Source organism: Ranitomeya variabilis, chromosome 2 (assembly GCF_051348905.1).
Source record: "Ranitomeya variabilis isolate aRanVar5 chromosome 2, aRanVar5.hap1, whole genome shotgun sequence".
Classification (NCBI taxonomy): Eukaryota; Metazoa; Chordata; class Amphibia; order Anura; family Dendrobatidae; genus Ranitomeya; species Ranitomeya variabilis.
In genome coordinates this window covers 457,249,321-457,263,208 of record NC_135233.1, presented here as the reverse complement: position 1 = coordinate 457,263,208, position 13,888 = coordinate 457,249,321, and the positions used below count along the sequence as shown (strand labels likewise).

Here is a 13,888-nt window from a genome sequence, read left to right as displayed (position 1 = left end):
CATCCGTCGTGCAACGGATGCGTCGTGTTTTGGCAGCTGCGACGCACAAAAAAGTTCAATGTAACTGTTTTGTGCGTTGGGTCTGCCATTTTCGACCGCGCATGCGCGGCCAAAACTCCGCCCTGGAACTCACAATGGGCAGCGGATGCGTTGTAAAACTGCATCCGCTGCCCACGTTGTGCTACATTTAGCACACGGGCCGACGGAAGTGTGAAAGTAGCCTTAGGGTTGTGGTACTGTAAAACGCAGCTTTTCTGCAGAAAAAAAAATAAAACATTGTGTGTGAACATAACCTTAAAGTTTACTTGTATGCAATTCCATGTGACATTATAACTGATGAAATTGGTAGAAAAAAAATGCACCTTTTATTCGCAGGTTAGGTCTGAAGTCTAAACTACACGGCACATGGGGGCACTGTAGATTTACACTCTTGGAGCACCGTATGTCTCTCTGTTGATAACTGTCGTTTTTCCCACGGATTAATCAGTATTTTAAAGCAACATTTTGCTTGATTTTTCCCAGTCACGAAGCACATCGTGTTGATGATGCTATTACTAATGGCTATGCACTCAACGATGTAGTAAAGCGCTATCGCGTATCTTTCTCGTAGCAGCAGACCGGGAAAGAAATCTCTTACAATTGTATAACTATAAAAGGGCGACCAGCACAGAACATAAGCCGAAAGCACAGCAACCAGTACCAGGACGCTTTTTCTCCTGGCTTGTAGCCTGTTCCGTAGCTGTTGTGTTTGTTCTCCTGGTAAACTCTTAAACCAAAGCTCATGACCGATGCGAACATAGCACATGCTCATAATAAACACAGGAATTATGAACTCTACGGCCAACAGAAATAAAGAGTAAGATTTGTAGTATACAGCTCTGTCGGCAGGCCAAATTTGGCCACAGAAAACCTTCCCTCCAGAGTCACGTGGAGCGTCAAACACAGTTTCTGTAGCAAAATAAGCAGCGGGAGCTGCGATCACGGTAGCAGATAGCCAAATAAGAACTAAGACTCCACAGGCCGTCTGCAACTTCATACGTGGCTTCAATGGATGCACAATCACAAGGTATCTAGAAAAGATGAACGGTTTGTTTCATTAGGCTGGTTTTGGTCATTTGCAGAAAGTGATTACACAAAACTACATCCTGTTTTGCATGTATACTTGCAATCAAAATTAACCCTTCACATTGCAAATTGGGGCATATTAGCAAAATGTACTATCTGCTGCTTGCAATGAACTGGTCAAATAAGAATCATTTGAATAGCGAACTACAACCACAACTTAGTCACTACTGCTGTCTCAGAATTATTCAGTCCTCTGAAACAGAATCCATCATTAGAGCCCCCTTGAATATCAGGTGTTGTCTTAGGGTATGTGCACACGTTGCGGATTTTGCAGTTTTCCATGAGTTTACAGTACCATGTAAACCTATGGAAAACAAAATCCGCAGTGCACATGCTGTGGAAAAGAATGCGCGGAAACGCTGCATTGTTTATTTCACAGCATGTCAATTCTTTGTGCGGATTCCGCAGCGGCTTACACCTGCTCCATAATAGAAATCCGCAAAAAAATTGCAGGAAATCCGCAGTGTGGATTTGCCAAAATCGGTCCGGAAAAATCTGCACCACTTTCCGCAACGCATGCACATGGCCTTAAAGAGAATGTCACCCCGGGACATTTATGACCTATTAATTTGGGCATACAGGTAATAGAAATGTTACACTTCCTACCTGTATGCCTCATATTAATGGTCTTGATGTTGAGAAATGTTATATTTTTTCTATATGCTGATGTTTTTTCCAGACTTCGGGGATTGCAGTGCCTGTACGAAATCCCTGCCTTCTGTCTTCATTATACTATCCTCATGCACGTCAGTTATGGCCCCGGAATATTGTGCCCTGCGCTCCCTCAGAAATGCATACCTCATCCTCCTTTCTGTGGGCATTGCACTCCGGGATCTTAATAATAATAATAATAATCTTCATAAAGCACCAATATATTCCGCAGTGCTTTGCAGTTAAACAGTTTCAAACACAACAGTCATAAGTAACAGCATTAACAATATGATTAAAGCAAAATAAAACAACCCTGCTCATGAGAGCTTACAATCTATAATGAGGTGGGGGAGATACAAAGTACAGGTGTGTAGTTACAATGATGGTCCAGCCATCTTCAGTGGGTGGGGGATAGGTGGAGATAGTGAATGAGCTACACACACACATAAAATGACTGATTAGGGAATGTGATAGGCCGATCTGAACAAATGTATTTTGAGGGAGCGTCTAAAACTGCAAGTTGTGGTTGGTCCTAATTTCTTGGGGTAGAGCATTCCAGAGGATTGGTGCAGTGCAGGAGAAGTCTTGGGAGTCAGGAGTGGGAGGTACAGATAAGGCTGCTTTCACACTAGCGTCGGTACGGGCCCGTCGCAGTGCGTCGGGCCAACGTACCGACTCATGCTGTGAAAGAAATGTACAACGGGGGCAGCGGAAGCAGTCTTACGACGCTTCCGCTTCCCCATTGTAAGGTCCGGGGAGGAGGGAGGAGGGAGCGGAGTTTCGGCCACGCATGCGCGGTCGAAAATGGCGGACTAGACGCACAAAAAAACGTTACATGTAACTTTTTTTGTACCGGCGGTCCGCCAAAACACGACGCAACCGTCGCACGACGGTTGCGACGTGTGGCGATACGTCGCAATGCGTCGGTAATGTAAGTCTATGGGGAAAAAACGCATCCTGCAGACAACTTTGCAGGATGCGTTTTTTCTCCTAAACGATGCATTGTGACGTTCGCCGAAAAACGCTAGTGTGAAAGTAGCCTAAGGCTACTTTCATACTTGCGTTTTTCAGCTTCCGTCACAATCTGTCGATTTTTGAGAATGCAGGATCCTGCAAAAAAATTTGCAGGATCCTGCATTTCCCATAGAGTTTTATTAGTGACGGATTCGTCGTGCACTGGATCCGTCGGAAAATAGCGGTCCGTCGTGCAGAGAAAACGTTCATAGGAACGTTTTTTCTGCACGCCGGAAAATCGGTCAGCGACGCATCCTGCGCTGTCCGTCGTCTGCTATAATGGAAGCCTTTGGGCGAAAGATCCGTTGCTGTCCGTCACACACAGGAATCCAGCGACGTATAACGTTTTTCCCCTCTGAGCATGCCCGGAAGGATTTTCAAATCCGGGGAAAAGGCTCTCTCGGGTGCCTTCTGCGCAGGCACCGTGACATCCGCTCAAATGACCTCCGGTGTGTGCGCCGATAAGATGCTCTTCCGACTTCTTCCCTGCATAGTCAACGCTATGTACACATGGTTCCTAGCGATGACTATGCAGGGAGGAAGTGGGAAGGGCATCTTGACAGCGCACACATCGGGGGTCACAGACGATCCCTGAATGCAGAGTGGCCGGCACTCGTAGGAAATTAGCATTTTTGCTACTATGTGTGGCACAGGCGATCGGATGATTGCAGCTTCTACACTATGTTCCAAATTATTATGCAAATTAAATTTTTATCAGATTTTCCTAAATGGTCGGTGCAAATGACAGTCAGTCTAATAAAAGTCATCACCCGTTAGATTATACATCAAATTTTATTGAAGAAACCTCCCAATGATAACAGTATAATCTCCAAAATGAATAAAAACTCAAAATGCACTGTTCCAAATTATTATGCACAGTAGAATTTCTAAACATTTGATATGTTTTAAAGAACTGAAAATGCTCATTTGTGGAATTTGCAGCATTAGGAGGTCACATTCACTGAACAAAAAAGCTATTTAACGCCAAAACATCCCAACAGGCCAAGTTACATGTTAACATAGGACCCTTCTTTGATGTCACCTTCACAATTCTTGCATACATTGAACTTGTGAGTTTTTGCAGAGTTTCTGCTTGTATTTCTTTGCATGAAGTTGGAATAGCCCCCCAGAGCTGCTGTTTGGATGTGAACTGCCTCCCACCCTCATAGATATTTTGCTTGATGATCCTCTAAAGGTTCTCTATAGGGTTGAGGTCAGGGGAAGATGGTGGCCACACCATGGGTTTATCTCCTTTTATGCCCATAGAAGCCAATGACTCAGAGGTATCCTTTGCAGCATGAGATGTGGCATTGTCAGCATGAAGATGATTTTGCTCCTGAAGGCACGTTTCTGCTTTTTAGACCATAGAAGAAAGTTGTCAATCAGAAACTATATACTTTGCAGAGGTCATTTTCACACCTTCAGGAACCTTAAAGGGCCTTACCAGCTGTTTCCCATGATTGTGGCCCAAAACATGACTCCTCCACCTCCTCGCTGACGTTGCAGCCTTGTTGGGACATGGTGGCCATCCACCAACCATCCACTACATCCATCTGGACCATCCAGGGTTGCTCAACACTTATCAGTAAACAAGACTTTGACAATTAGTCTTCATGTATGTTTGGGCCCAATACAACCATTTCTGCTTGTGAATACTGTTTAAGGGTGGCCGAATAGTAGGTTTATGCACCACAGCAAGCCTTTGAAGGAGCCTACACCTTGAGGTTTGAGGGACTCCAGAGGCACCAGCAGCTTCAAATATCTGTTTGCTGCTTTGTAAAGGCTTTTTAGCAGCTGTTCTCTTAATCCGATGAACTTGCCTGGCAGAAATCTTCCTCATTATGCCTTTATCAGCACAAACACATTTTTGCTCAGATACAGCCACAAATCTCTTAACAGTACGATGATCACGCTTATGTTTTTGGAAAATTTCTAATGTTTTCATCCTTTCACCAAGGCATTGCACTATTTGATGCTTTTCAGCAGCAGAGAGATCCTTTTTCTTTCCCATGTTACTTGAAAACTGTGACCTGCTTAATAATGTGGAACATCATTTTTAAGTAGTTTTCCTTTAATTAGAATCACCTGGAAAACCAATTATCACATGTGTTTAAGATTGATTTCAGTGATCCATTGAGCCCTGAGACACAATACCATCCACGAGTTTATTTGAAAAACAAAACAATTAAATCTTTATGACATTTAAATTCAATTTGCATAATAATTTGGAACACAGTGTAGTTTTCCATGGAGACTATTGAAGCATGTAAAAAGTAAAAAATAAAAACAATTAAAAAATATAAAAGTTCAAATCACACTCCTTTTGCCCTATTCAAAATAAAACAATTAAAAAAATTACATGTTTGGTATTGCAGAGTTGAGAATTGCCCTCACCTCGCCCCAGATCACAAAAAATGGAGACGCTACATATCTCTGACAAGGCAACTTTTTTTTTTTTTTTCAATACGAACTTTGGATTTTTTTTTCACTACTTAAATAAAAAAAGAACCTATACATGTTTGATATCTACAAATTCGTAATGACCTGGAGAATCATAATTTCATGTCTGCTTAGCATTTAGTGAACATGGCAAAAAAAAAATTTAAAAAAAATTATGTAATTGCTCTTTTTTGCAATTTCACCGCACTTTGAATTTTCTTCTTGTTTTCCATTACACTATATGGCAAAACCAATGGTGTTGTTCAAAAGTACAACTCATCCCACAAAAAAAACCAAGCCCTCACATGGCCATTTTGATGAAAAAATAAAAAAGTTATGGTTCTGGGAAGAAAGAGCAAGAAACAAAAACTGAAAAACCCAAGGTGCTAAAGCGGTTACGGTCTCTAAGCAAGACTTCAATATGCCAAAACCCATATAAATAAGACAAAGAAGTTTTGGGATTCTGTTCTGTGGAGCGATGTAACAAAATGGAGCTCTTTTGGACAATGGATCAGCAGTATGTCGGGGGGAGAAAGGATGAAACACACTAAAAGAACTACCTACAGTGAAGCATGGCGGTGGCTTTATGATGTATGCAGTGAAACACTGGTGGCTTAGTGATGTCTGCAGTGAAGCATGGCAGTGGTTTAGTGATACCTACAGTGAAACATTGGTGGCTCAATGATGCCTTCAGTGAAGCATGGCAGTGGTTTGGTGATGCCTACTATGAAGCAAGGTAGTGGACAAGTGATACCTACAGTGTAGCAGGGTAGGGGCTTGGCAATGCCTACAGTGAAGCATGGCAGACCCTGTTGCCTACAGTGAAGAATGATGGTTGCTCAATTATGCCTTCAGTGAAGTGAAGCATGGCTTGGTGATGTCCACAGTAAAGCATAATGAGAGCTTAGTGATGACTTGGGGATGCTTTGCTTCCTCTGTAACTGGAAACCTGTAGCTTGTGCGGGCCAGATGGATTCAATCACGTATCAAGAAGTCCTGGGAGAAAATGTCTTGTCATCTGTGAAGACGCTAAAGCTTGGGCATCATTGGACCTTCCAACAGAACAGTGATGACAAGTATACCGCAAAGTACACCAAGGCTTGGAACCCCAAATAAAATCTTTGGTGGGATTTGAAGAGGGAGGTTGCAACACAAAAAGTCAAGAATATTAGTGAACTGGGGGTCACTGCCAATGAGTTAAGATTCCTCAATAACCACCACACGCTGGTATCTGGTTATGAAACACATTTGCAGCAGGTTATAACAGCCATAGGGGCTCACCTAAGTACTAAAGACACTTGTCATGAAGGGAGTTAATAATTCTGATACTGCACTAGTCAGTAAGAGTGGCAATATATGCTGAATTTTGAGAAACCACTTGTTCTATTAGTTGTGTTCAGCTATTTAAATTATTCTTTGATTAGTTTATTACAAACATTTTTTCATTTTGCTAATAAATCTAATTTGCCAAGGAAGCGGGTGAATAATTTTGATTGGAACTGTTTTTTGGTACTCTATATTCCTTTGTCAAGAAGCTACGATATATTGTGTAACCATCTGGCTCACCTGTCTATGGCAATGGCGAGAAGTGCGTTAGTTGAGACATACAGAGAAAGCATCCTCAAATAGATCACTGACGAGCAGATTATCTGACCAAATGCCCATGACTGTTCACGCACAACATAATAGTCAATCTCGAAAGGACAGCAGATTACAGCCACAAGAAGGTCAGATACTGCCAAATTGGCAATCAAAATATTAGTCACATTTTGCATGTTCTTGTACATGACTAAGTTCAAGATGAAAAACAGGTTTCCTCCCCCACAGATTAGTATGACACATACAAGGGTCACACCGATAAACAATCTGACCACAAAAAGGACGTTTTCACTCGTCTTTGGACCTTCTTCTTCAAGCAAGAAATAAGTGTCCTCCAGACTTCGATTCCACGAGTCTGCCATTGATGTGGAACTGGATGTGTTGCTTTGTTCTTCTCCTTGTTTTTGAATTTTTGCCTATGAAAACCAATGTACAACTTTGTGCAACAAAAAGTATTGTCATCCTAGAAGCTATATAATAATAAGTTAAAAATAGATCTTCTGTCGTTAAAGCAAAATTCACATCTAAAGTCGATGTTCTGTAAACCAATAAAAAATACTCTTCCACCTTACATCTTAAATTTCTAATTTCCATACCTCGTTCTGTAAAAACTTCTGGAATCTTACTGACCCATACTTATGTAAAACATAAAAAAAGATAAAGTGCGTCCTTAAAGGGGTTGTCCACTACTATGATATTAATCTGTGTTTAGGATAGGTCATCAATATTAGATCTGCAGAGGTTCAGCACCTGACACTAGTGTACAGAGCTGTGCAGTTCTGCTCCATACCCTGGTAACATTCGTCCACCATCTGAGCTGATAACGTTAGATCTGTAGGGGTGGTAGGTATTGGACCTCCATTGATCTGATAATGTTCACCTATCCTATGGATAGGTCATCAGTATCAAAGTAGTGGACAATCCATTTAGAGCAGAGGTCCCCAACCTTTTTTGCACCAGGGACCGGCTTTAAGCAAGACCAGTTTTCCATGGCCCGGTGGGGGTGGGGCAGGGGCGGGGCTTTGGTCATATGGGGGTGGGGTTATGGAGGGATGGAGCTTAGTGCATACTCATCATATAATTATGACATTTATAATGAGAATGTGATTCAACTTACCATAGGTTCAGAATGAGTGGGAGCACCATGCTTGTTTCCCTGGTGCTCTGCACCATTATTGCCCCATAGCTGTGCCATACAGTGCTCTGCACCGTTTATTATTGCCCCATAGCTGTGCCATACAGTGCTCTGCACCGTTCATAATTGCCCCATAGCTGTGCCATATAGTGCTCTGCACCGTTCATAATTGCCCCATAGCTGTGCCATATAGTGCTCTGCACCATTGCCCCATAGCTGTGCCATATAGTGCTCTGCACCATTGCCCCATAGCTGTGCCATACAGTGCTCTGCACCATTATTGCCCCATAGCTGTGCCATACAGTGCTCTGCACCATTATTGCCCCATAGCTGTGCCATATAGTGCTCTGCACCATTGCCCCATAGCTGTGCCATACAGTGCTCTGCACCATTATTGCCCCATAGCTGTGCCATATAGTGCTCTGCACCATTGCCCCATAGCTGTGCCATATAGTGCTCTGCACCGTCCATTATTGCCCCATAGCTGTGCCATATAGTGCTCTGCACCGTCCATTATTGCCCCATAGCTGTGCCATATAGTGCTCTGCACCGTTTATTATTGCCCCATAGCTGTGCCATATAGTGCTCTGCACCGTCCATTATTGCCCCATAGCTGTGCTGCTGCAATAAAAATAATAAAACACATACTCACCTCTCTTGCTTGCAGCTCCTCGGCGCCATCTTCCCGGCGTCTCCCTGCACTGACTGATCAGGCAGAGGGCGGCGCGCACACTATATGCGTCATCGCGCCCTCTGCCTGCAGTCAGTGCGGAGAGACGCCGGGAAGATGGAGACAGCGCCCGGCGTGTGGAACGAGGACAGGTGAATATGCGATACTTACCTGCTCCCGGCGTCCCGCTCCTTCCCCCGGACAGCTGGTCTTCGGTGCCGCAGCCTCTTCCTCTATCAGCGGTCACCGGCACCGCTGATTAGAGAAATGAATTATGCGGCTCCGCCCCTATGGGAGGTGGAGCCGCCTATTCATTTCTCTAATGAGCGGTCCCACGTGACCGCTGAACAGGGGCGCCGCGGACCGGCTGAAAAACCCCAACGGCCCGGTCCTGGTCCGCGGACCGGCGGTTGGGGACCTCTGATTTAGAGAATACATATCAGCAGTTTGGGGATGCCCTTTCTATTTAAAGGGCTATCTAGGATTTTTTTTTTTATTTCACTCAAGGGGCTAAGCACATATGAGCAAGAAGTTGCTCACTACCTGCCTGTACTGCCCTACGGATCAAAGTAGTCACGGACCACTCCTGTCAGTAATTCTGCTTTCTGTGACGCCACGCTGATAGACCAGTTTCTTCTCTTACGCCCTGCTTTGTCGAAGGGACGCCAACAAGATGTCATGCTGATTGATGGCTGGCTCAGCCTCACGCAATTAACTTGACATCATCGTCAGTGATGCCGACAGCGGTCGACAGCGCGGAAGAGAAGGAACTGCTTTGTCGATGTAACATCACAGGAAGCATGAGAAACGCCAGTAGGTGAAGTCTATGATCACTTTGAGCTAGGAGATATCGTCGCTGATAAGTGCTTAGTCCCATATAGAAAAAATTGCAGAGAACCCCTTTAAGGAAACAGTTGCAACTAGTGATGAGCGAGTGTACTCGTTGCTCGGGTTTTCCCAAGCACGCTCGGGTGATCTCCGAGTATTTGTTAGTGTTTGGAGATTAAGTTTTCATCGCCTCAGTTGAATGGTTTACAGCTATTAGCCAGGCTGAGTACATGTGGGGGTTGCCTGGTTGCTAGGGAATCCTCACATGTAATCAAGCTGTCTAGTAGCTGTAAATCATTCAGGTGAGGTGATGAAACTTTAATCTCTGAACACTAACAAAAACTCGGAGGTCACCCGAGCAACGAGTATACTTGCTCATCACTAGTTGCAACCATAGACTGGTGATAGATACTGTTCAAGCTGGCTATAGACGTGCAATGGCTGTAACAATTGTATAGCCCTGACTATCCTAGAAACATGCATACTCATACTCGCTGCAGCAGTCTTGTGTGCTATAGTCGTAACTCCACCGCTGCCGCATCAAAGACCTAAGCAAAGGAGGAGAGACAGCACTATACCTGGGGAGGGTGAGTATTGCGGCAGATGTCATTTTCAATCTTTGACGGGCAAAAACAAATTTCCGGTCAAACCCTTTAAAACACACAGGGCTTCGTTGAGCTCTTGTAGAGCTATGAAACCTCACCTGAAATCCCAAGTCACCGGTCTACAAAATCGTGAAGGAAGCCTTGGATGAAACTGAGTGACATAATGTAACAAGGTAAACGACATGTAAAAAAAACAAACAAACATAAAAACTGCTGCACGCCTTCCTTCCTTCAAAATGGTATATTTTCTATTATTAAAGTGAGAAGCCCTTAAATGGTTAAATGCTAAATAGTGATGAGCGAATATACTCGTTACTCGAGATTTCTCGAGCACGCTCAGGTGTCCTCGGAGTATTTTTTAGTGCTCGGAGTTTTAGTTTTTCTTGCAGCAGCTGAATGATTTACATCTGTTAGCCAGCATAAGTACATGTGGGGATTCCCTAGCAACCAGGTAACCCCCACATGTACTTATGCTGGCTATCAGATGTAAATCATTCAGCTGCAGCAAGAAAAACTAAAACTTCGAGCACTAAAAAATACTTGGAGGACCCCCGAGCGTACTCGAGAAATCTTGAGTAACGAGTATATTCGCTCATCACTAATGCTAAACCTACATGTCATCTTCTATACTCAAAACTAGATAATATATGATCCATAATGCTGTACAAAGCTTATAAGACTGGGGTGGAAGATACTGGTTTTGTGTTTTCATATTTTATTTGTTGACTACGCAACGCATATTGGTTTTCATTACAGCTGACATTTTAAGAAACGAATAAACGGTTTGTGGTACTCCATTATCTTGTACGGCTGGTTTCACACTTGCGTTTTGATCTGCAGCGTTTGTAAAAAAAAAAACGCAGGTGGTGAAAAAACACATGTAAACGTGTGCAAACGCTGCGTTTTTTAGACGCATGCGTTTTTGCATGCACAAAAAAAACGCGGTGTTTTGACGCGTTTACATGCGTTTTTTCCTGCGTTTGCATTTTTGAAACGCATGCTGAGAAATGTGTGACAGCTGCCAATCATCAAAATCAACTAGAAAACCCACTATTAATAGAATTAGCTAGGGTTAGGGTTAGGATCCCTAGGGTTAGGGGTAGCTTTTTATTAGAAGAATGTCCTGGTCACCAGGTCACTGATAAGCCACCCCCCACCATCAAGGTGATAAAGGGATCCAAACCCTACCCCTAACCATAACCCTAGGGATCCAAACCCTAACCCTAGGGATCCAAATCCTAACCCTAGGGATCCTAACCCTACCCCTAACCCAAGGGATCCATAGGGATTGGCTATTATGTTGACCTTGGAGACCAGGACATTCTTCTAATAAAAAGCTTTGTTCAATGTGGACACCCCAAGATATACGGTATTGCGATAGAGTACTAAAAAGATAAACTCGGAGAGTATTCACTGTCATATTGTTAGGGTTAGGGTTTGGATCCCTAGGGGTAGGGTTAGGGTTAGGGTTAGGATCCCTTTATCACCCTGATGGTGGGGGGTGGCTTATCAGGGTGTATTCTTGTTTTTTTCTATAAAAACGCATGCGTTTAAAACGCAAACAAACACATGTACGCAAAAACGCATGCGTTTCCACAGACATCAATGTATTTTTTGACGCAAATCAAACGCAAATGAACGCATGCGTTTTTTTGCGGCAAAAAAACGCCTCTGAAAATTACTACGTTGCATTTCTGCAAAAGAACGCATGCAGCAAAAAAACGCATGCGTCGTAAAACGCGGCCAAACGCGTACAAAAAAACGCATGCGTTTTTAATGTTAAACATAGGGAAAAAAAACGCATGCGTTTTTTTCGGTAAAAATGCTGCAGATCAAAACGCAAGTGTGAAACCAGCCTAAATGATTTTTGTTTGGTTTATAATAAAATATTGTAATTTTGTTTAAAGAACTCCTCACCTTATTTTTGTTGAATGTACAATAGGGGTATTGGTGTGACATTGTATTTGGAGTTTAATCATACTTAATTTTGAGATTTCCTGGTGTCTAATTTTAATAAACGACAAAAGTTTTCCATAATAAGATGTATTGTAAAAGACAAAAACAGCAAGAACATGACTCGGGGCTGGTGACTCCTTACTCTATGCCAAAAACTATGTTCTTTTCTACATGGAGAGTCTATTAGTGGCCCATTCAATACAGAATAGTAATGGAAATCATGACTTGTTCTCATGGAAGACATACAAGTGGATGTATTCGATCAAAAAAGTCATGTTAAGTAAATAAATAGTGTAAAAGAAGCAATTCTGAACGGAGTAAGTAAAAGTGTGCCTCACCAATATGTATCACGCACCACAGTTTTCAATAAAATAACGAAACAAGTTAGAAACATCCCTAACAGTAACTAGAATATAATAAGATACACAATGAACCCACCGTGCAAGGATGCCCGACCTGTAGAACGCTGCTGCTTTGTGGTTATCCAATCTCAGTCTGCATCCCTTCTTCAAATCTCATCAACTCAGGATCAGGAAGAAAAATCTGAGGATCCCTGGAGGAGGTGCTGAAAGAAGAGAAGAAACGGCTTAACTCTATCACGGTCGCGTCTTGTTGAGCTGCGTGGTTCTAAAACAAATTTTATATTTACACCATGCTCCGTTATATGCAAAAATAAACCGAAAACTAACACATGTAAAACAAATACCGTAATAATACAATAACTACTGCCTAGAAGAACATGTCATCCTGCCTGGCATATGTAGATGGCATCCCAGTACATGTACTACATAATATTAGCAAAAATTTGAAAACACTTATTTTATACACACTTTATGTCACAGTTTCCATTTATACCTAAAACCACAAAGCGGTGACCAATGTGTTATGTGATAATAGGATCTAGCAGGTTCCATCATTTCGATAGGAATAATTGCTCTGCAGGCCATCAGATCTGACAGGATTTGAGGCGCAGATGCGTACAAAGTTTCACATGTTACTTTTGTTTCCACCTGATTGATGGACACTGGGGTTTTGATATTACCAGCTATATTATCGAGAGATAAATATATATGCGTTATGTAAACTAGAATCTGTCAATAAAACCAACCACTCCCACCAAACCACTTAAAGGGAACCTGTCACCCCCCAGGGCGTTTTTAAGTAAAAGAGCCACCTTCAGCAGCACTAAGGCATTTCCGCAACTCCCTACCACGGGTAAAACACATACGGAATTCACATGCGTTTTCCCGCAAAACACAAGCGTTTTTAGCTTGCAGAATGCTTGCGCTTTTCCAAGCGATTTGAAGCATCGCTTGGAAAAGTGATTGACAGATGGGCACACTTGTCAAGTATAGTGATTGACAAGTGTGACCAACTTTTTACTATTTATTCTGCCTATACAGCATTAATAGTAAAAGATAGAATGTTAAAAATAATTTAAAAAAATATGGTTATTCTCACCTTCCGATGGCCCCCGATCTCCTCAGCGGTGCTCCCGGTACATTCCGTTCCCAGGGATGCTTTGCGCAAAGGACCTTTATGACATCACGGTCACGTGACCGCGACGTCATCTCAGGTGATTCGCGCAATGCATCCCTGGGAACGGAATCCACCGCGTGCACCGCTGAGAGCCGGGAGGACTTCGGGGGCCATCAGAAGGTAAGTATATCAATATTTTTTATTTTAATTCTTTTTTTACAGGAATATGGTACCCGGCCTAGAGGAGAGAGTCTTCTCTCCCCAGACCCTGGGTACCATCCACACATGAAGCGCTCACTTTATGCATGGTGGGCATAGCCACATGCGTAAAGTGAGCATTTCAATGCAATCCTATGGCGGCGGAATCGCCGCGATTCTGCAGAAATA

The 13,888-nt window shown here is 43.0% G+C and overlaps 1 protein-coding gene across 4 annotated transcripts; it reads right to left on the bottom strand.

Annotated features, from left to right (window-relative positions):
* Positions 1-246: 246 nt before the first annotated feature.
* Positions 247-13,662, bottom strand: LOC143806625 (prokineticin receptor 1-like). 4 transcript variants are annotated; one of them, XM_077287374.1, is made up of 5 exons: positions 13,484-13,662; positions 12,461-12,587; positions 10,165-10,217; positions 6,796-7,244; positions 247-1,070 (listed from the first exon to the last, which is right to left on the bottom strand). In XM_077287374.1, the coding sequence occupies exons 4-5, from the start codon at positions 7,188-7,190 to the stop codon at positions 395-397; spliced, it is 1,071 nt and encodes a 356-aa protein (XP_077143489.1). In that variant the 5' UTR covers positions 7,191-7,244; positions 10,165-10,217; positions 12,461-12,587; positions 13,484-13,662; the 3' UTR covers positions 247-394. The 4 variants fall into 4 exon arrangements, with proteins under 4 accessions (XP_077143489.1, XP_077143488.1, XP_077143490.1 ...); XM_077287373.1 differs by lacking the exon at positions 10,165-10,217; XM_077287375.1 differs by lacking the exons at positions 10,165-10,217; positions 13,484-13,662 and having other exon boundaries at positions 12,461-12,678.
* Positions 13,663-13,888: the final 226 nt, after the last annotated feature.

What these genes read in the sequence shown, in the direction of transcription:
- LOC143806625 (XM_077287374.1), bottom strand. Translation starts at nt 7,190, where the DNA reads ATGGCAGACTCGTGGAATCGAAGTCTGGAGGACACTTATTTCTTGCTT. An exon ending in CTCGCCATTGCCATAGACAG is followed by an intron (nt 1,071 to 6,795) that starts GTGAGCCAGATG and finishes CATCTTTTCTAG; the next exon opens with ATACCTTGTGATTGTGCATC.